Raw genomic sequence first — 23,691 nt, forward strand, 5'->3', positions numbered from 1 at the left:
CCAAGCTCCTTGCTTCTGCCTGGCCTACAACCTGCAACAGTGACCCCATTCCTTCACATATCCTCACAGTGGTCACCACTCACCTGACTAAAATATTTAACCTCTCTCTTTCTTCAGGTATCTTTCCCTCATCATTTAAACATGCCATCATAACCCCTTTACTTAAAAAGCCATCCCTGGACCAGAACTGCACTGCTAACTACAGACCTGTCTCTAACCTTTCCTTCATCTCTAAACTCTGGAACGCTTGGTCCACTCCCGTCTAATCCGCTATCTCTCGGATAACTCTTCTTGACCCCTTACAATCTGGTTTCCACTCTTTACACTCCATTGAAACTGCCCTCACTAAAGTCTCTAATGATCTAATAACAGCTAAATCCAAAGGTCATTGCTCTCTGCTGATTCACCTGGATCTTTCTGCCGCATTTGACACTGTGGATCACCAGCTCCTCCTCACTATGCTCCGCTCTATAGGCCTCAAGGACACAGCCCTCTCCTGGTTCTCCTCCTACCTCTCTGACCGCTCCTTCACTGTATCTTTTGCCGGCTCCTCTTCCTCTCCTCGTCCTCTTACTATCGGGGTTCCGCAAGGCTCTGTCCTAGGCCCCTTCCTCTTCTCTCTTTACACGGCCCCTATTGGACAATCAGCAGATTTGGGTTCCAGTATCATCTCTATGCTGATGACACCCAATTATACACTTCTTCCTTTCCTCTTATTCAAAATACCAAGGATTGTCTGTCTGCTGTCTCTAACATCATGTCCTCCCTCCAGGGGCGGATTATAATAGGGTCAATATGGGTGGTAGCTCAGGGCCCAGTGGTGTGGGCGGACCCTGGGCTACCACTCAGATTGCCTGCTACCATCAGGGCATTACTGCCCTGACTGGTGTATTGGCCCGGTGGGGGCAATACTGGAGACACTGGGGCAGATTGCTGGACACACTGGGGCAATATGCTGGACATACTGGGGCAGATTGCTGGACATACTGGGGGTAATTTGCTGGACACACTGGGGCAATATGCTGGACATACTGGAGCAGATTGCTGGACACACTGGGGGTAATATGCTGGACACACTGGGGCAGATTGCTGGACACACTGGGCAATGCTGGACACACTGGGGGCAATGCTGGAGACACTGGGGCAGATTGCTAGACACACTGGGGGCAATATGCTGGAGTCAGACACTGGGGCAGATTGCTGGACACACTGGGGCAGATTTCTGGACACACTGGGGCAATATGCTGGACACATTGGGCCAGATTGCTGGACACACTGGGCCAGATTGCTGGACACACTCGGGGCAATATGCTGGACACACTGGGGGCAATAAGCTGGAGACACTTGGGCAATATGCTGGAGACACTGGGGGCAAAATGCTGGACCCACTGGGGGGCAAAATGCTGGACACACTGGGGGCAGGAAGCTGGACACATTGGGGGCAGAGATGCTGGCCACATTGGGGGCAGAGATGCTGGACACATTGGGGGCAGGACTGGAGACATGGGCAGAATGTAGATACGGGGCAAGATTGGAGACACAGGGCAGAATGAAAGACATGGGGCAGGATTGGAGATGGATCGTGCAGGATCATGGAGACTGATGAGGCAGGATGGGGAGATCATATGGGGCAGGATGGATACTCATGAGGGCAGGATGGGAGAACATATGGCTGGAGCCAGGAATGAGATACATGGGGCCAGGATGGGGGATATTATTATTACCATAAGGGCAAATTAAGGGATATTATTACTGCAGTGATGTATTTATTTTATTTTTTGAGGACACTGTTTTAACTGGGGGGGGCGGTCCTGTTACAGTGTAGAGTGACACTATGTCGCCTCTTTTTCTTCATGTGGTGTAATGTAGAAGTTGGGAAAAATTAAGTAATGTGTTCTACAAGCGGAGCTCGAGAAAACTGTGTTATTTCCTGCAGAGACGAGTCCTGGCTGGATGAAGTGATGGCGGTCTGTGCTGGATGAAAGATGAAGGACTTCACCTAGAGACGTCACTGGTGAGTCAGTGTTACCTAAACACTGACACTATACACTGTATACTATATACTGAACTGAAGGGTAAATTGACTAGATCAATGGATGTTTGACAGGTAATAGTTTCACACAGCAACTATTTTTCTGGAATAATCTGGTTCAGGTATATGATGACCCCATCATGACCCCATCACATGACCCCATCACATGACCCCGTCACATGACCTGGGGGCCCACAGTGTCTGAACAGCCCGGGGCCCTGGCTACCCTTAATCCACCCCTGCCTCCCCCTACCTGAAACTAAATCTCTCCAAATCGGAACTTCTTGTGTTTCTCCCTTCTACTAACCTCACTCTACCCAACATCAAAATTACCCTGGAGGGTTCAACCATAACTCCCAAGCAGCATGCCCGCTGTCCTGGGGTCATATTCGACACCGAACTTTCGTTTACTCCCTATATCCGATCACTCACTCGCTCTTGTCACCTGCATCTTAAAAACATCTCCAGAATCTGACATTTTCTCACCTTTGAAACTGCTAAGACTCTTACTGTCGCTCTTATTCATTCCCGTCTGGACTACTGCAACTCTCTTCTGATCGGTCTCCCTCTTACCAAACTTTCTCCTCTCCAATCCATCTTGAATGCCAGAGTCATATTTCTGTCCAGCCGCTTCACCGATGCCTCCATCTTGTGTCAGTCATTACACTGGTTACCCATTCGCCACAGGGTCCAGTATAAACTCATCTATCTCACCCACAAAGCTCTCCACAGTTCTGCACCACCTTATATCTCCTCTCTCATCTATGTCTATCACCCTACACATGCCCTCCGTTCTACAAATGACCTAAGACTAACATCCCCTGTAATCCGAACCTCACACCTCCGTCTCCAAGACTTCTCTCGTGCTGTGCCAGCTCTCTGGAATACACTTCCCCAGACGATCAGACTGATAACTAGCCCCGACCTATTCAAGCGCGCGCTGAAAACCCATCTCTTCAAACAAGCCTACCACATCAACTACTCAGTAAACTAACTCCACACCCCCCATACACATAACTGCACTTGATACTTGACTATTGCACTTAAACACACGGGCTGATGACCGGATCATGCAGCTTTGTATGAAAATCCCTATTTATTATAATTGCCAGACCTGAAATAACAATCACTTTTCACCTATTGTGTCCCCGCATTTCCTTGTAGATTGTAAGCTTGCGAGCAGGGACCTCACTCCTAATGTCACTGTTTAAATTGTCTTAAATCGTACCGAATTTATTGTTTGTACATGTCCCCGCTTAATTGTAAAGTGCTGCGGAATATGTTGGCGCTATATAAATAAAAATTATTGTTATTATAAAATAAACTTTAATCCTTTCCTTCATCCATCCCTTGTCATTGCACGCCCAGGGCCACGGACCGGGTCACCACTGCCGTGACCACCCCTTTAAGAACCGTCCGACCCGGTTCCGAGTATCCCACAGCCCTAGCGGGTGTTGCAGCACCATCCTAGTTATAAACATTGTCAATGGGTTTCGCCCTCCTGAGCTGCACCCCTAGCTATGCTGTTGATGCTGTCCTTGGTTTGAGCAGCAAGAATCAGCTGACAACCTCCCTTCAAACGTTGATAGTGATTTGCAAAATGAAAATTTGTTTTTCAAGAAAGCATTTAGTATAAAAACTTGATTTAAACAACAGGTTATATTCGGATGACCCATTTACCGCACAAGAGGTTGGTACACAAAATGAGAATGCTTGGTCTGGGGGAAAATGTGTGTAAATGGGTTAGTAACTGGCTTAGTGATAGAAAGCAGAGGGTGGTTATAAATGGTATAGTCTCTAACTGGGTCGCTGTGACCAGTGGGGTACCGCAGGGGTCAGTATTGGGACCTGTTCTCTTCAACATATTCATTAATGATCTGGTAGAAGGTTTACACAGTAAAATATCGATATTTGCAGATGATACAAAACTATGTAAAGCAGTTAATACAAGAGAAGATAGTATTCTGCTACAGATGGATCTGGATAAGTTGGAAACTTGGGCTGAAAGGTGGCAGATGAGGTTTAACAATGATAAATGTAAGGTTATACACATGGGAAGAGGGAATCAATATCACCATTACACACTGAACGGGAAACCACTGGGTAAATCTGACAGGGAGAAGGACTTGGGGATCCTAGTTAATGATAAACTTACCTGGAGCAGCCAGTGCCAGGCAGCAGCTGCCAAGGCAAACAGGATCATGGGGTGCATTAAAAGAGGTCTGGATACACATGATGAGAGCATTATACTGCCTCTGTACAAATCCCTAGTTAGACCGCACATGGAGTACTGTGTCCAGTTTTGGGCACCGGTGCTCAGGAAGGATATAATGGAACTAGAGAGAGTACAAAGGAGGGCAACAAAATTAATAAAGGGGATGGGAGAACTACAATACCCAGATAGATTAGCGAAATTAGGATTATTTAGTCTAGAAAAAAGACGACTGAGGGGCGATCTAATAACCATGTATAAGTATATAAGGGGACAATACAAATATCTCGCTGAGGATCTGTTTATACCAAGGAAGGTGACGGGCACAAGGGGGCATTCTTTGCGTCTGGAGGAGAGAAGGTTTTTCCACCAACATAGAAGAGGATTCTTTACTGTTAGGGCAGTGAGAATCTGGAATTGCTTGCCTGAGGAGGTGGTGATGGCGAACTCAGTCGAGGGGTTCAAGAGAGGCCTGGATGTCTTCCTGGAGCAGAACAATATTGTATCATACAATTATTAGGTTCTGTAGAAGGACGTAGATCTGGGTATTTATTATGATGGAATATAGGCTGAACTGGATGGACAAATGTCTTTTTTCGGCCTTACTAACTATGTTACTATGTTACTATGTTACTTTAATAAAGTACGATAACCAGTGATGCTGTGCAAGGTTTCCTGGACACATCTAGTCAATGTCTTCTAATATATTTTTTTTCTGCATAGCAAAATACAAATTTTGACTGTTTTGTAAAGAAAAAATAAATGTCCCTTTATATATTAATCTGATAATCTGATATATTATTCATTAATATTATTATAGACAAATCTTTAAAAGTGGGGTCATATTTTTGACAGAACAGGTTTTTCCTATTAGTAATGCGACTGAATCATCGGCTAGAATATTGTTAGAATGATAGCAGATGTCTGCCTGTGAAGGGAACAGATGCACAAGTCTCTCTGATATTCTTCCCTGAGGGACTACAGCTCAGACCATATGTAGCCGCACAAGGTAGATGCTTCAGTCCTTTTTAATTTGATCAGAATTGATGACACATAATTCTATGATGGCGAGTGCATAAACAACATACATAAAGTGCAAAAATGTAAAAAAGATGAGAAAATAATGGGAAAGGTTATCCTACACTGCCAGTTCCATTCTCCACGTGACATTGGAACTTTTTCAACCAGATATCAATGGTGATATTTCTTATACTCAGTTTTGCCAGAGTTAGAGTAATTAAGTAATTTATAGACAATCATTGGAACAAAGAGAAAATTAATGTGCAAGTTAAAAACTGACATCCGTCCATGCTACAGTTTGGATCAAAGCTGAAGAAGTGGAAGTTGAAGAACATATCTATGTACAGAAAATTCTGCAAGGTGGAAAATCACAATTCCTTCTCTTAAAACAACCTGAGGCTTTTTGTGACAGATTGCAGGGCCTGACTACATAAAGAATATTTCTTGCCCATCTGTTGGTGTCCTCGATGCTGAGAAATACATGAAGATACTTTTATTTATTCTGCAGCAGATCAATGACCCCAAAGTCAATGTCATGAAAAACCATCTTCAGTGGAAAGAAGAACACAAGAAGTCTTGGAAGTAATACTATGGCCCCACAGAGCTCCGATCTCAATATTATCAAGTATAAGTAAGTGCTTCTGACAAAGTTAGAATATCATCAAAAAGTTAATTTACTTCAGTTCTTCAATAGAAAAAGTGAAACTCATATATAGAGTCATTACAAACAGAGTGATCTATTTCAAGTGTTTATTTCTGTTAATGTTGATGATTATGGCTTACAGCCAATGAAAACCCAAAAGTCATTATCTCAGTAAATTAGAATACTTTATGACACCAGCTAGAAAAATGATTTTAAAATCCGAAATGCTGGCCTACTGAAATGTATGTTCAGTAAATGCACTCAATACTTGGTGGGGGCTCCTTTTGCATCAATTACTGCATCAATACAGCGTGGCATGGAGGAGATCAGCTTGTGGCACTGCTGAGGTGTTATGGAAGCTCATGTTGCTTTGATAGCAGCCTTCAGCTCATCTGCATTGTTGGGTCTGGTGTCCCTCATCTTCCCCTGTCAATATCCCATAGGTTCTCTATGGGGTTAAGGTCAGGCTATTTGCTGGCCAATCAAGCACAGTGATAATGTTGTTTTTAAACCAGGTATTGGTACTTTTCTCTGCTGGAGAATGAAATTTCCATCTCCAAAAAGCTTGTCGACAGAGGGAAGCATGAAGTGCTCTAAAATTTCCTGGTTGACGGCTGCTCTGATTTTGGTCTTGATAAAATACAGTGGACCTACACCAGCAGATGACATGGCTCCCCAAACCATCACTAATTGTGGAAACTTCACACTAGACCTCGGCAGCTTGGATTGTGGCCTCTCCACTCTTCCTCCAGACTCTGGGACCTTGATTTCCAAATCAAATGTAAAATTTAGTTTCATCTGAAAACAACACATTGGACCACCGAGCAACAGTCCAGTTCTTTTTCTCCTTGGCCCAGGTAAGATGTTTCCAGCGTTGTCTATTGGTCATGAGTGGCTTGACACTAGTATTGCGACACTTGCAGCCCATGTCCTGGATATGTCTGTGTGTGGTGGCTCTTGAAGCAATGACTCCAGCATCAGTCCACTCCTTTTGAATCTCCCCCAAATGTTTGAATGGCCTTTTCTTAGCAATCCTTTCAAGGCTGCGGTGATCCCGGTTACTTGTGCACCTTTTTCTACCACACTTTTTCCTTCCACTCAACTTTCCATTAGTATGCTTGGATACAGCACTCTGTGAGCTTCTTTAGCAATGACCTATTTTGGCTTCCCCTCTTTCTGGAGTGTGTAAATGACTGCCTTCTGGACATCTGTCAAGTCAGCAGTCTTCCCCATGATTGTGGAGCCTACTGAAACAGACCAAGTACCTTTTTAAATGCTTAGGAAGCCTTTGCAGATGTTTTTTGCTAAATATTCTAATTTACTGAGATAATGACTTTTGGGGTTTTCATTGGCTGGAAGACATAATCATCAACATTAACTGAAATAAATATTTGAAATAGATCACTCTGTTTGTAATGACTCTATATAATATATGAGTTTCACTTTTTGTATTCAAGAACTGAAATAAATTAACTTTTTGATGATATTCTAATTTTGTGAGAAGCAACTGTATGTCTGGGATTACATGAATCGCAAAAGGATTTACACAAGTGACATCCACACAAGATCTGTGGTTGGTTCTCCTAGATGTTTGGAACAACCTCACTGCCAAGTTCCTTCAAAAACTGTGTGCAAGTGCACCTAGAAGAATTGATGCTGCTTTGAGAACAAATAGTGGTCATGCCAAATATTGATTTGATTTAACATTTCGCTTTTGTTCGTTCGCTTTACATTTTGTTAATCAGTAAAAATATATTATTAACGCTTCTATTTCTGAAAGCATTCTTACTCTGTGTTAGGCTCACTTTGTGAAGTGGACCTACTAAGCTCCAGGTCCAGGTGGGTACAGTTTGCAATGGCATTTGGGGAGCATGGGTGCGGCACACACAGGAGTCCTGAGAACAACAGGACAGATGCTGAGAAGTCATCAGGCAGCAGGGACAGAAACAAGTTAGCACAGTGTGCACAGAAAGTGGAGTTCAGCAAACTGAAGTCATGAATCACAATCTGAAACCACAGGCTTGCATCCTAATGGACCTTTAATAGGGTCAAAGAGATGACATTACTGAGCCACATCGGGCAAACTGCAAAACTTAACGTGGAGTACAACATAGGGCAGCGGATCGAGGTGAAGGGAGCGAAGCCAGAGATACCCGAGACAGGAATGTAAAACTGCAGCATTCTTTCGCGCCTGTCTAAAACTTTTGCGCAGTATTGTGGAGCTGCAAAACTAAATTGGAGCTGTAGACACAAAACAGTAAAGATGTTTAGCATTAGCGATGCTGTTTTTTTATTTTATATGCACTGAAGGAATAATTTAAAAAATGTTTTAACCCCTTGGGAACTCAGCCGTTCTTGTATGCTGCTCTCATATTCCATAGCAAAAACTTGTTTATGGGTTTACTTTAATACTTTTTTTTAATATCGCTGCTTTAGGATTTCAGACCGCCTGTCCTGACCTCGATATTTCCCTTTCCCCAAGACTAGCACTTCCTTTTCACCCCACTCACACACTTGACTCCCTTAAACTCCACACTCTCCCTAAAGCAGGAAGTGCTTTCCTTAACAACTGATCTAACCCTTCCCATACAGTGGGCTAATCCCAAGTTGTTGTCTGCATACTACCCTGTGTGATGCAAACTATATCCCTATCCTTTATAATGGTTCACCTAGTGGATGGACCTCCCCAATCCATGGTAATAGCCTTGAGGCAGAGCCTCCTTGAGAATTGTGACACACACCGGCCATAAGGATAAAATTCAACAGTCTATATAAAATATATAGCACAACACATTATCATATAACGTTATTCACACTAACTCCTTCTTGCCACGACATCTTCGTCTACCCCCCTACATCTGCATGAGCGACAACTGCAAAAGTCCCTTGCAGAGCAGCTAAGTCAAGAGTTGGAAAGGGGAATGGGAAATGCTGGGACAAGAGACTTCCTGTTTCTACATAGAGCAGAGAAAAGAGAAGAATTACCGGGTAGAAAGGAAAAATGAACAAATGTAAGTACACGGTGCTATATAATATGATGACTGCAATATATTAAGAGGATAACAACTTTGATGGTTGTGATTCTTTAATAAAAATATCTTGCAAATTAAAATGGCGCCCTGCTTATACATCTGGTGTCATGTATCCGCTCTTGGTGTCTGTATTATTGGTAAGATGATTATTATGAGTAATGATTTCACTTTTACATGTTATATTTTATGGAAACAGGAACACATGGGCTACTTGCACAGTGAACAAGTCTGTATGATCATGTTCACACACCACCAAGAAACCTGAAGACACAAAAGAGAATAGTAAAACCAAAAATACATGTTATATTTTATGTATTTTCTTGGCAGTATGAAAAGATTGTAGATATGTTACTAATATCAGGGAACTTAAAAAAAAAGAAAAGAAAAAAGAATGACAAAAAAACAACAATTTTTGGCAGCAGCCAGAAAAGAGCAAAATGTTCATAAGAGATTGAAGGGACATGACAGATGGGTTGTGATTTATTCATATCAGAATAATCCTTTGAGAACAATAAAGCCTGATCATGACACATTCTATGGTAAAGCTCCATTTGTTCCACAGTACTTTGTCTACAGACTGTCCTAAAAGGAAAGCGACAGATTACAACCCGCATCCAACCACAGTGTAATAAGCTATCTTAGCCTAGGTACTACTATATAAAGCATGCCAGCTGAATATTCCTTATGGATATTCCATATGATCAGTAAAGGGTGTGAAATAAAGTTCACATTTTTTTGAAGATAGGATAGACTTTTTTTTTCTGAGACCAATATTCTTTCACCAATTTGCAAGTGTGAATCTGAAAGCTCCTGGGCCCCAAGGCAAAATCTGTAATAGTCATAGTTTATCGTAATAATTTAAATTTTTATAGTGTATCATTTGCAGTTCTGGGGTCAGGATATGTGGCAAAAATACCCTTAGGGACCTATTCAGGCTTAAAGTTTAAGGCCCATATTGTGTGTTCAGCAGCAGAGCGGCCCGCCAGGTACCGGATTGCTTGTGCGGATGGGGGGGCAGTTGCTCCAACTTGAATCATGGTTCAGACCCACAAAATCATTGCACCGATGGCCTGAACTCTGCACTTCTTATTTTGCTACATGAGGCAACTTTACATTTCCAGCACGAGAAGTGCAATTGCACCGAAACAAATAGGGATCAGAAGCAATGGCGGACCCAGACCGAAGAGGATCCCTGCGCAAAAACAGTTTATGGGCCCTCTGCAGTCCAATAGCACAATTTCACCAGCTTTGGAGGTGGTATTGGGCCCCCTTACCCCTCGGGCCCCTGGTTGCACCAATGACATGCCCACCTCGTATCGGATGCTAACAGCGCACCCAGCAATCCTGACCAACTTTAGTGCAGCTTTACTGGAAAGAGCTTATAAGCGCTGCGCATAATTGGTTGGTCCTCTAGACAATAAGATGAAAATAATATATATTTTTTTTTAATTGTCATAGAAACGGTGGGGAATATTGATACAGTAAATTACAAAAGTGCTTGTTATTACAAGCACTTTCCAATAATACTCCACAGAAAAGATGGGAATGACCCTTTAAGAGCCCCTACAATGATGAGATATTTCTTCTTTAGGCTCAGCCCTGCTCTCTACCAAGCAGCCAATCACCAACCACTTGAATGTGATACCTCTTCTTAGGTTGATGTCAGACGGGGTTGGACTGGCCATCTGGCAATTCTGGCAAATGCCAGAAGGGCCTGTCTGGTCATGGGCCGCCTTGTCTGCTATGCTGTTAACAGAATTGGTGTTCTCATGTGTGCACTTCACATACTGTACATGCAGTCATGCGCTCACTGCTCCTTGCACTGGAGAATCCTCACAGTGTGAGCACATAGAGTGGTGGTAAACTTGTACCCTAAGGCCAGACAACCCCTTTTATAGTACAGCATGTTCAGCATGAGTATATGTAGTGAGAAGCACTATAGTAAGTGCTTTCAAGCTATTGTGGCACCCCAGGAGTCCGGTTGCCACAATGGCATTGCCATCCTCCCGGGGAAGGTGATGTCATGCCTGGATGCAAGGAGGGATTCCCTAATCAGGTAACAATTACATGCAGCACCTTCCTGACTCCAGGCCAGAAGGGAAAGCTCTAAACCCGGTTTCAGGGAGCTTCCCTTACAAGTTCTGGTCTGGAGGCGGGGTTAGGGAGTTTAGTGTGAGACTCTGAAGGGAAAGGAAGCACGAGAAAGGAACCTGGGGTCTGGAGCTGCGATAGGGCTCACTCCACGATAAAGCGCCAAGAGACCGGACACCGGAGTCCGTGGTGGTGCGAGGATTGCATACTCAGCCACCAAATCCAGAGAGTAGGAGATTCCAAGTCTCCTGTCCCAACTGACATCCGCAGGCAACACAGCAGGTCAGGAGCCTGGGGCTGCCAGAGAGAAGGCAGTGCCCATGACAGGCTCAGGCTCTCAGCCAAACGGGTAGAAAGTACAGACAGTGAGTGGACTTGTGCAGAGCTTCAGGCAGCAAAGGTCAGAGTACAGCACAGAAGGACGGTGGGTCCCAAGCTGTTTCCAGGCTGCCCGGACCCCATTACCACCTGCTACCTGCACCCTGGTGTGTACCTGCAATTCATCAGTAAAAGGTAAAGGAAACTGCAACCCTGTGTCCTTCAATTCTTTCCTGCATCTCCACATCTACTATCCTTTACCAACTACACCGGGAGCCCTGGGGACCAAGCTCTGCCTGTGGGGAGCTATACCAATGCTGCTGCAATACCATCAGCCCCAGTGGACCTCTTTAAGCAGCGTCGGCCATATGTGGAGTCACGAACAACAACTTTCATAAACTTTATTCCCCTTTTATTGGACGCTCAGGGCCCGGGCCAGGTCACTGCCACTGTGACCACCCCTTTAAGTACTGCCGGACCCGGTACCGAGTGCCCCACAGCCCTAGCGGGTGCTCCACTATCTCCAGGTCACAGCAGCATTTTAATGTTTGATAGTAATTAGCTCCCTATATGAAGGGAGTATGATTTGCTATTTATAGGTATTTAGAAATTTATTTATAATTATTTGTTTTTTAAGTCATTTTTTTTTTATTACTGGAAAATCCCTTTAAGTCACAGTGACTTGATGACTGGATTCGAGTGAATTTTGCAAAATTCGGTACGGATTACGATCGCCGGCGAATATTCAAACATAAATTGAGCATGAATAGGGTACCAATATGGCAAAATCGGATTTGGCGATCGTTTCCGAATATTCTCCCAACTCTATTTATGATGAATGCTGTGAATTCTACATTTATATTAGTTTTAAGCCCCAGTGGCCTAATGGATAAGGCACTGGCCTCCTAAGCCAGGGATTATGTGTTTGAGTCCCAGGTGGTTCATAAAAACATTTATATTAGTTTGTATACTTTTGTTCACCTGTACATTGAATTAATGGATATTTTCTGTATGTCTTGGAATGAGCAGTAAACTAGACGTGTTCTAGGGAAGAATGAGACAACTTAATTAAACAATTCTTCATGGAAGGTTAAAGCTTCACACATCACAAAGGACCAACCCAATAATTACTGTTATTATTCTTGTTAAGAGTCGGCTCTGTCATGCTGTGCTAAATGTACAAGGCATAGAACAATTAAATTATGGAAAAATTCTCATCCTTTATAGAAAAAGAGTCAGTGATTTACATGAACTGTATTAAATGTGCTGAAGTTATTAAACCACTTTAGATGAACTTCTTAGGTGTAACAAAGGCTGATCCTGAACTGGCCACAGACACTGGAGACTAGGGTTGAGCGAAACGGATCGGACAAATTCAAAAATCGCCGACTTTCGGCAAAGTCGGGTTTCATGAAACCCGACCCGATCCTAGTGTGGGATCGGCCATGAGGTCGCCGATCTGCGTGCAAAAGTCGCCATTTTTCACTTTCACTACCATTTTTCAGCCAATGAAGAAGGACGCAGAGTGTGGGCTGCGTGATGACATAGGTCTCGGTCCCCACCATCTTAGAGAAGGGCATGACAGTGATTGGCTTGCTTTCTGCGGCATCACAGGGGCTATAAAGGGGCGTGCACGCCGACCACCGTCTTACTTCTGCCGATCGTAGCATAGGGAGAGGTTGCTGCAGCTTCATCAGAAGAAGGGATATAGTTAGGGAGGGAAGATTAAGCCCCGAAACTGCTTGTGCTGTAGCGATTTCCACTGTCCAGCACCACCATTTGTTTGCAGGGACAGTGGAGGCTATATTTTTGTGCATCAGCTCTGTAGCTTATTAGGCTGCCTTATAAGGCTCCCTGATAGCTGCATTGTGGTTTGCACGCTGCTGTGCAAACCAACTGCTTTTTTAAAAGCAAAAATCCTGTTGCTCCTTTCTGCACAGTTATCTTGTTTATTTGTCCACACTTTTGAGCGCAGCAGTCCTTTTTATTGCTGCCATACTTGTCCTGAGATCATTGTAGGGAGATTTAAATTGTACTACAGTCCTTGTATTTTTTCATATATCTTCCAGCCACTTTCTGCCACTTACATTGTGTTGTTTTATGCACTGGGCCTGAGTTTTGGTTCACTCTCCCAAAAAAAGTGAGATTCAAATTCTCACAAAGTGGATAGACTGCAGTCCTGTTAGTTTGTGGTATATCAGCCAGCCACTTTCTGCCACTTACATTGTATTGTTTTATGCACAGGGCCTGAGTTTTGATTCAGTCTCCTAAAAAAAAAAAAAGGGAGATTTAAATTCTCAACAAGTTTATATACACCTTCTACCTTGATTTACAGTACCATATAACGGTTGTTATTTTGGTTAGATTTTCCAAAAAATGAGCAAGTCTGGTGAAAGAGCCCGTGGGCAGAGGTTGCCAGCTGGTACTGATGGTGGTGGTGGTGCATCTGGTGGTAGTGGCAAAAGCACAATAGCACTTAAGGCTGGAGGTGTTGAGCCAGCGTCATCGTCTGGCTACACAAGGCCTCGAAGGCTCCCTTATCTGGGAGTAGGAAAACAGCTTTTAAAGCCGGAGCAGTAGAAAAAAGTTTTGGCTTTCCTTGCTGACTCAGCCTCTAGCTCTTTCGCCTACTCTTCAGAAAGTTCCAAATACAAAAGCAGCGAGTCGTCAGTGGATGCTCCCGGTCAGGAACAAGACGTTGCCTTGTGTCCCTCACCCAAACCAAAAGTGAAGGATGCGTCAGGCGACAGTACAGGTTATTCCATGGAGCTCTTTACACATACCGTGCCTGGGTTAGAAAGGGAAATTGCTAACTGCCCATTACAAGATGAATCGGACATGGAGTGCACTGATGCACAGCCACAGCTAGATTATTATGCTGTTCCATTGACTCAGATCACTACATTGCCCTCGCAGTGTACTGAGCCAGAATCTGACCCTGATGAGACTATGGTGCCCCGTCCCGAACGCTATAGCACCTTACACGGTGACACAGAGGAAGGTGCACATGACATTGAAGAGGAGGTGATAGATGACCCAGTCGTTGACCCAGATTGGTAGTCATTTGGGGAATAGGGTGCCGCTGCCAGTAGCTCAAAAGCGGAGGAGGATGATCCGCAGCAGCCATCTACATCGCAACAACTGTCATCTGGCAGGCCCGTATCAGGCCAAAAACATTTGTCAAAAACAAAAACAGTTTTAGGACAGCGTGGCCATCCAGTGAAAGTAGCACAGCGTGCAATGCCTGAAGAAGTATTCCATAGTAGGTAGAGTGTAGTGTGGCAATTTTTTAAACAAGATCCGAATGATCAGTCAAAAGTTATCTGTAAGAAATGCTCAAAGACCTTTAGCAGAGGGAAGAATCTTCAAAATTTAAATACAACGTGCATGCTTAGACATTTAACCAGCATGCACTTGCAAACCTAGACTAACTACCAAACGTCCCGTACCGTTGGTGCACCTGCTCAGAATGAAGGTAGTCAGCAACGCTACATTGCTTCCCTCACTGTAAGCCCACCGGTTAGGACACCACCAGCAGCAAATGTGGAGGTATCGTCGCAAGGCCAAAGCAGTCAGGGAATCACAAGGTTATTGGTAGGAAACACTGTATGTAGGCCAACATCAAGAATACCATCACCAACCCTCTCTCAATCCGCCATGTTCATCACCACCACCGCTAGTTCCACCATATGCAGCTCTCCAGTCCAGCTCACCCTACAAGAGACTCTCATTAGGAAAAGAAAGTACTCATCCTGTCATCCGCGTACACAGGGTTTGAACGCCCACATTGCTATACTAATCTTGTTAGAGATGATGCCCTACCGGTTGGTTGAAAGCGAAGCTTTTAAAGACCTGATGGCCTATGCAGTACCACGCTATGACCTACCAAGTCGACACTTCTTTGCGAGAAAAGCCATCCCAGCCCTCCACCAGCATGTCAAAGACCGCATTGTCCATGCACTGAGGCAATCAGTCAGTGGAAAGGTGCACCTCACATCAGATGCATGGACCAATAGGCATGGCCAGGGACGTTACATGTCCATCACGGCTCACTGGGTTAATGTGGTGGATGCAGGGTCCACAGGGGACAGCCATAGTGGGACAGTTCTGCCTAGCCCACTGTCTAGGAAACAGTTGGCTGTAGGCATTCGCCACCCCTCCTTCTCCAGAAGTGAAAGCTCGTCCACAGAGCGCAGTCGCTTGACCACTCCATCCACAGCTGTCAGTGTTGCACACGAGGTGTCCCATTATTGAACAGCTAGTGGTAAGTGTCAGCAGGCTGTTTTACAAAGGAAGTGTTTTGGCAACAACAGACACCCCACAGAAGTACTGGCCGAGTACTTGCAGCAACAAACTCAGTCATGGCTGGGCAGTGTACATCTTGAGGCAGGCAAGGTAGTCAGTGATAACGGCAGGAATTTTATGGCTGCCATAGCCCTTTCAGAACTTAAACACATACCTTGCCTGGCTCACACCTTGAACCTGGTGGTGCAGTGCTTCCTGAAAAATTATCCGGAGTTACCAGCCCTGCTCCTGAAGGTGCGAAGACTTTGCTCGCACATCCGCCGGTCGCCCGTACACTCCAGCCGTATGCTGAACCATCAGTGATTGCTGAATCTTCCCCAGCACGGCCTAATAATCGACGTTGCAACAAGGTGGAACTCCACACCGCACATGGTTCAGAGGCTGTGCAAACAGAGGCGTGCTGTAATTAATTTGTGGGAGGATACACATACACGGGCAGGCACTTGGATGGCAAACATGGAGTTGTCTGGTGTGCAGTGGTCGAAGCTACAAGACCTCTGTCAAGTTCTTCAGTGTTTTGAGGAATGCACACGGCTGGTAAGTGCAGGCTACGCCATCATAAGCATGAGCATCCCACTAATGCGTCTGCTGATGCAAAGTTTGACGCACATTAAGGAGCTGGCGTCTGCAGCCGAGGAGGAGAGAAGCCTTGATGACAGTAAGCCATTGTCTGCTCAGGGAACTCTCCTGGACGAAACCCGACTCTATCTGAAAAAAGTAAGTCGCTCAACTCATTGGAGACACGTCAGTGGTGCACTCTGGTGGTCTCCTGCTCTCTAGTAATACACACAGGCATGCTCATGGGGTCTAAGCTTGTATGCTTGCGCTGAGTTCATGTTGTTTTTGAGCACTAGGTTTGGCACATATTGGGCTCTGTTGACCTTGCACTTAGTGAACGAGTATCCCTCTGCTTTACTCAAGGATGGGGTACATCACCATACCTCTTTTCTACTGTATAGAATGTGTAGTAGAATAATATATGATAAAAATGAACTATGAAGTCCTATGTATCTACTAACAAGCAAACATGTGTTGTGTAACTAATATATTATCAGAAGTTAATCAGTTCATGAGTGGACCATCCCCCCTCCTGACCAGTAATTATGACATACTCCAAGAATCCTGTGAGCCATGCTCCCTTGTAAAGACTATAAAAATTAGCACCAAATAAAAAGGTCCATATCTCTGGGACCGATAGTTGAAAACAGCAAAAAAAAAAACAGAACATCAGGTATATAAAAAAAAAACTGTCTCCTATTCACCTGTCCTCTTTAAATGCCAATTTCTTTGTAAAGCCATACACCCTTGTTCACTTGTTAGTATATAATAATAATCTTTATATAGCGCTAACATATTCCACAGCGCTTTACAGTTTTGCCCACATTATCATCGCTGTCCCCGATGGGGCTCACAATCTAATTTCCCTATCAGTATGTCTTTGTAATGTAGGAGGAAACTGGAGAACCCAGAGGAAACCCACGCAAACACGGAGAGAACATACAAACTCCTTGCAGATGTTGTCCTTGGTGGGATTTGAACCCAGGATTCCAGCGCTGCAAAGCTGCAGTGCTAACCACTGAGCCACCATGCTGCCCATGGACTTACGTATGTTCTGAAAGTGCGCATTAAGAGAAATACGTGTGTCTTTGCACTTGCATTTGTTTCTTATGCGCACTTTGTTGCAGTGGAGGTTATGATAGACATGTATTATCTTGTATCTCCATAAGGCCTAATTCAGACATCAGTTTTTCTCATATGAGTCCTTTCCGTGTTTTTCACAGATAAAACTTGTACCTCTTACATTCTTTTCATGTACCCATGCATTTTTGCAGCCCCAGCAGTCACAGAGACTTGTTCAATATGGATTCCATTCTAGGATCAAAATTGCCAATGCATGTCTATGAGTTTATGATTAAAAAAACAGTACCACTTGGATGTCCTCCATGTCATGTCCCATTTTCATGGACTCTTTCATGGATGAAGCTTGAGAAACCTATTTTTTGTTACATCTGAGAAAAACTGATGAAACTCTGACCAAACTCAGGTGACAAAAACTGTGACGAAACTGCGACCATTTTTTCCATTCGTGAAATATCGTTGACGTCCAAAAAAGCCTTTAGTGTCATATTCGGCACGGTTGTGCCAGTGGCCAATCCCTTTGAAAAGAAGGATGAAGATGGAATAAAACTACACTGAGTTTGCTTCTAGTTTTATTATAAAAAAAACCAAAGATTTTAAATCATAAGGAATGTTTGAAGGAAACCTGTCATGTGAAAAAAAACACTTAACAAGATATGCGGTTAATCTGCAGGTTAATAATATTCTGAAAACGTGTGGCTGCCTCACTGAAAGCCCTGGTGCTGGGAGGAAATGAACTTCATTCTTCCCAGCAGCCTCCAGCTTTCAGTCATAGAGATGTGGCTTCAGCCATAGTTCACAGTGAGCGCATATGTAACCACACCCTTACATTGACTGACAGCCGGCTCTACAGTGGAACAGTACAGAATTTCTGTCAGTGAAGGGTGTGGTCCCAGTGCCCTGAGCGATGACTGAAACCGTGCCCGATGCGCCAATATGACTGAAAGCCGGATGCAGCCGGGAGGAATAAAGTTCATCGCCTCCCAGTATCCAGGCTTTTAGTGCGGCGGCCATATGGCTCCTGAATAAACCTGAGGTAATGAGGTATAAGGGGAGGGAAGCACAATTGATGATTTAGATTGAGTTCTTTGCAGTGCCATTGACTGTAAGCTTTCGATGTTCTCACTTTGACAGTAGTGAAATGAGGACTGTGCTGGAAACAAGCCCTTCAATTTATAGAAGACTTAAATAGAAGAAAGTGGATTATTACTTCCAAGAGAGTCATATTCACTTGATTAATAACTCTGCCATAGTAAATAGTTCAATGACATTTTATAAAAAGAATTCCCACTGGAGACTGAAGTAAATATTATGTTACAAGGAAAACTATATATAGCTTTTAATTTGGTGCCAGGAACAGTTTTAAACAGCTATTGAAAATGAATGAGCTCAGGCTGCGTGAAGATCGGTTTGTGTTTGCTGAGCTGACTCTTACTTCCATGACTGTAACTCTCTCTGATGATTCCCAGCATTTTGTGGAGTGCTGTAATTTTTCTCATTTTAAATTATACCTTTGTACATTTTAAATCCAAGTTAATTACGTATTACATGTTACCGGTGCATCACAGCACGCAAATAAATACGAGAAAATACGCAATATCCCAAGATAGCCCCAATACATGGACCAATGTAACATGTGTGAATTCTGCAGCCATGTCCGAACCGAGGAAATAGAATATCAATATAAGGAAAATAACAAAAACAGCAATTGTACAATGCTTTAGGGTTGTTTTGTTGCGTTTACTGTGTTAAAAGGGTTGTCCACTACTTGGACAACCCCTTCAGAATCCCTGTTTGTCCCCAAGAAAATTACAACACTTATTCTCACCTCCGATTTCAGCGCCATTCCAGCAGTTAGTATTGGCACTGGCTCTCTCGGGAATCGAATCACATTGTTATGTCACGCGATCCCTGCTCCCAATCAGTGCAGGCATCACTGTCCCTGGCCTTCGGAAAACTCAAACATTAAGGGGAAGGCAAATCGGTGGCTGGCCGCTCACTTCCTCTTGATGTCTGACTCGTTCGAAGGAGGGAAGATTGAGGTCAGCGCTGATTGGGTGCAGGGATCGCATGACATAACAATTTGACACGATCCCCAGGAGAGCAAGTCCTGACATTGCTGAAACTGTGTCGGCACAAGATGTGAGTATAAGCCTTGTTATATTGCAGGGAACAAACATGCTGATTGAGAAGGGGTTGTCCGAATAGTGAACAACCCTTTTATCTGTGTGTTAAAAATGTCATAGCTGTAGAAAAAAACATGGACCCACAACCAAAAATCATAGACTGATGTAATGCCACTAGACAAAAAATTAACATAAGGTTAAACATGTTCAAAACTGACCACAAGGTTCTTAGTTTAACATACTGAAGAGACTGTATGAAGCCCACTGCCACATCATGGTGAAAAGAAAAGGTGTGGTGCCATAGCCTCACCACTGCCAAAGTGACAGCGCACCAGTAGGGGAGCAACCAGGTGCCCCACAGCACCCATGCTGCAAGGCAAAGCCTCCGTGGCTCCCAGTCATTCCATGCCAAAGCCATACATTATACAAAAAGACACATATGCATGTTTTTCTCAATATCTGACATTAAATCAGAATAAACCGTTCCCGTTTTAGGTCAATTTGGACTTCTATAATTATTAATATTTGCCAAATGCCAGAATAATGAGAGAATGTTTAAAGGCATTTGTATTACTTACTGCAAAGTCAAAAGGTTACGTATATTATTATTATTTATTATTATAGCACCATTTATTCCATGGCGCTTTACATGTGAAGAGGGGTATACATAATAAAAATATATTTCATTAGTATTCGGTACCATTGCCGGTAAACTGAATGACTTGGGTCAAAGGTTTGGGATATTCTTCCACAAGCTTCTCACAATAGTTGGTTGGAATTTGGGCACATTCCTCCTGACAAAACTGGTGTAACTGATCCAGGTTTATTGGTCGCCTTGCTCTCACCTGCTTTTTCAGCTTTACCCATAAATATTCAATAGGATTGATATCAGGGTTTTGTGATGGCCACTCCAAAACATTGACTTTGTTATTATTAAGCCACTTTGTTACCATTTTGGCAGTATGCTTTGGGCCATTGTCCATTTGGAAGACCCATTTCTGCCCAAGCTGGGTGATGTCTTGAGATGTTACTTCAGTATTGCCATATAATCTTCTTTTCTAATGATGCCATCTATTTTGTGAAGTGTACCAGTCCCTCCTGTAGCAAAACAACCCCACATCATGATGCTGCCTCCCGTGTTTTACAGTTGGCATGGTGTTCTTAGGCTTCCAAGCTTCTCCCTTTTTCCTCCAAACGTAACGATGGTCATTATGCCCAAAAAGTTCAATTTTAGTTTCATCAGACCACAGAAGTTTAAGGGGTTTGTTCCTGTGTGCATTTGCAAACATTAATCTGGCTTTTTTATGTTTCTTTTGGAGTAATGGCTTCTTTCTGGCAGGGTGGCCTTTCAGCCCACATTAATACAGTACCTGTTTCACTGTGGATATTGACACAATCTTAACAGCTTCCACCATCATCTTCACAAGGTCTTTTGCTTTTGTTCTTGGGTTGTGATGCATATGTCAGACCAAAGCACATTCATCTCTGGGACACAGAACTCGTCTCCTTCTTGAGCGGTATGATGGCTGGACATTCCCGCCTTGTTTGTACTTGCATAAAATTGTTTGTACAGATGAACGAGGCACCTTCAGCTATCTTGCAATTGAACCCAAGGATGAGACAGACTTGAGCAAGTCCATAATTCTCACCCTGATATCGTGGCTGATTTTTGAGACTTTCTCATGATGCCACACAAAGAAGCAGTGTCGTTCAGGTGTGCATTAAAATACATCCGCAGGTGTGTGTCTAATTAACTCAGATGTTGCCCCAAACCAGAAGCTTCCAAACACATCACATGGGCAGTCCAGAATTGTTTAAAGGCATAGTAATCTTAGTGTGTATAAACTTTTGACTTTGCAGTAAGTAATAAAAGTGCCTTAAAACATTCTCTCTATTTGTCATTATTCTGGCATTTGGCAAATATTAATAATTATGGTAATCCTAATTGACCTAAAACGGGAAAGGTTTATTCTGATTTCATGTCAGATATTGGGAAAAACATGCATATGTGTCTTTTTATATAGTGTATGTAAACTTCTAGTTTCAACTGTATGTGGTTTTCAACACTTTTCTGGAGAGGCACGGTAAATAATGTGAAGGTTTTTACTGATTTATTAATGATTTCCTGAGACACGTCGTACATGTTCCATGGAAATTAGCAGGAGCAGTATGGAGTAGACTTAGGATCTGAGTATCAAGAGCCATCTGTGATATAGAGCTCAACTTCTGCTGCAACAGCAGGTATTGGTGATAAATAAGTTTTATCCTTTTACTACTCATTTCCATTAAAAAAATAGATATACAACAAAAAATAAGACAAGAAAAAAAAAAGCAAAAATAGAACAAAAATATAAACAATAAAATATACTTTAACCCCTTAGTGACAGAGCCAATTTGGTACTTAATGACCGAGCCAATTTTTGCAATTCTGACCACTGTCACTTTATGAGGTTATAACTCTGGAACGCTTCAACGGATCCCGCTGATTCTGAGATTGTTTTTTCGTGACATATTGTACTTCATGATAGTGGTAACATTTGTCGATATTACTTGCGATTATTTATGAAAAAAACGGAAATATGGCGAAAATTTTTAAAATTTTGCAATTTTCAAACTTTGTATTTTTATGCCCTTAAATCAGAGAGATATGTCACAAAAAATAGTTAATAAATAACATTTCCCACATGTCTACTTTACATCAGCACAATTTTGGAAACAAATTTTTTTTTTGATAGGGAGTTATAAGGGTTAAAAGTTGACCAGCAATTTCTCATTTTTACAACACCTTTTTTATTTAGGGACCACATCACATTTGAAGTCATTTTGAGGGGTCTATATGATAGAAAATAATGAAGTGTGACACCATTCTAAAAACTACACCCCTCAAGGTTCTCAAAACCACATTCAAGAAGTTTATTAACCCTTTACGTGCTTCACAGGAACTGAAACAATGTGGAAGGAAAAAATGAACTTTTAACTTCTTTTTGCAAACATTTTAAATCAGAACCATTTTTTTTATTTTCACAAGTGTAAAAACAGAAATGTAACCATAAATTTTGTTATGCAATTTCTCCTGAATACGCCAATACCCCATATGTGGGGGTAAGCCACTGTTTGGGCGCACCGCAGAACTTGGAAGTGAAGGAGCGCCGTTTGACTTTTTCAATGCAGAATTGGCTGGAATTGAGATCGGACGCCATGTCATGTTTGGAGAGCCCCTGATGTGCCTAAACAGTGGAAACCCCCCACAAGTGACACCATTTTGTAAACTAGACCCCTTAAGGAACTTATCTAGATGTGTGGTGAGCACTTTGAACCCCCAAGAGCTTCACAGAAGTTTATAACGTAGAGCCGTGAAAATAAAAAAATCGCATTTGTTTACACAAAAATGATCTTTTCGCCCACAAATTCTTATTTTCACAAGGGTAACAGGAGAAATTAGACCACAAAAGTTGTTGTGCGATTTCTCCTGAATACGTTGATACCCCATATGTGAGGGTAAACCACTGTTTGGGCGCACCGCAGAACTTGGAAGTGAAGGAGCGCCATTTTACTTTTTCAATGTAGAATTGGCAGGAATTGAGATCGGACGCCATGTCACGTTTAGAGAGCCCCTGATGTGCCTAAACAGTGGAAACCCCCCACAAGTGACACCATTTTGGAAACTAGACCCCTTAAGGAACTTATCTAGATGTGTGGTGAGCACTTTGAACCCCCATGTGCTTCACAGAAGTTTATAACGTTGAGCCGTGAAAATAAAAAATCACATTTTTTCTACAAAAATGATCTTTTTGCCCCCAAATTTTTATTTTCACAAGGTTAACAGGAGAAATTAGACCACAAAAGTTGTAGAGCAATTTCTCCTGAGTACGTCGATACCCAATATGTGGGGGTAAACCACTGTTTGGGCGCACCGCAGAGCTTGGAAGAGGAGTGCCGTTTTACTTTTTCAATGTAGAATTGTCTGGAATTGAGATCGGACGCCATGTTGCGTTTGGAGAGCCCCTGATGTGCCTAAACAGTGGAAACCCCCCACAAGTGACACCATTTTGGAAACTAGACCCCCCATGGAACTTATCTAGATGTGTGGTGAGAACTTTGAATGCCCAAGTGCTTCACAGAAGTTTAGAATGCAGAGTCGTGAAAATAAAAAATATTTTTTTTTTCCACAAAAAAGATATTGTAGCCCCCAAGTTTTTATTTTCACAAGGGTAACAGGAGAAATTGGACCACAATTGTTGTTGTCCAATTTATCCCGAGTACACTGATGTGCC

General features: G+C 43.0%; 1 protein-coding gene across 1 annotated transcript in view; it reads left to right on the plus strand.

Moving 5' to 3' along the window:
- Positions 1-1,901: 1,901 nt before the first annotated feature.
- GDAP1 (ganglioside induced differentiation associated protein 1) overlaps positions 1,902-23,691 on the plus strand; it is a 440,350-nt gene continuing 418,560 nt past the window's right edge. The window contains exon 1 of the mRNA XM_069731497.1: positions 1,902-2,014. Within this exon, the coding sequence (XP_069587598.1) occupies positions 1,979-2,014 (36 nt within the window). The 5' untranslated portion in view covers positions 1,902-1,978. The remainder of the gene's footprint in view (positions 2,015-23,691) is intronic.

The sequence above is a fragment of the Ranitomeya imitator genome, chromosome 6 (genome assembly GCF_032444005.1).
Source record: "Ranitomeya imitator isolate aRanImi1 chromosome 6, aRanImi1.pri, whole genome shotgun sequence".
In the NCBI taxonomy this organism is placed as follows: Eukaryota; Metazoa; Chordata; class Amphibia; order Anura; family Dendrobatidae; genus Ranitomeya; species Ranitomeya imitator.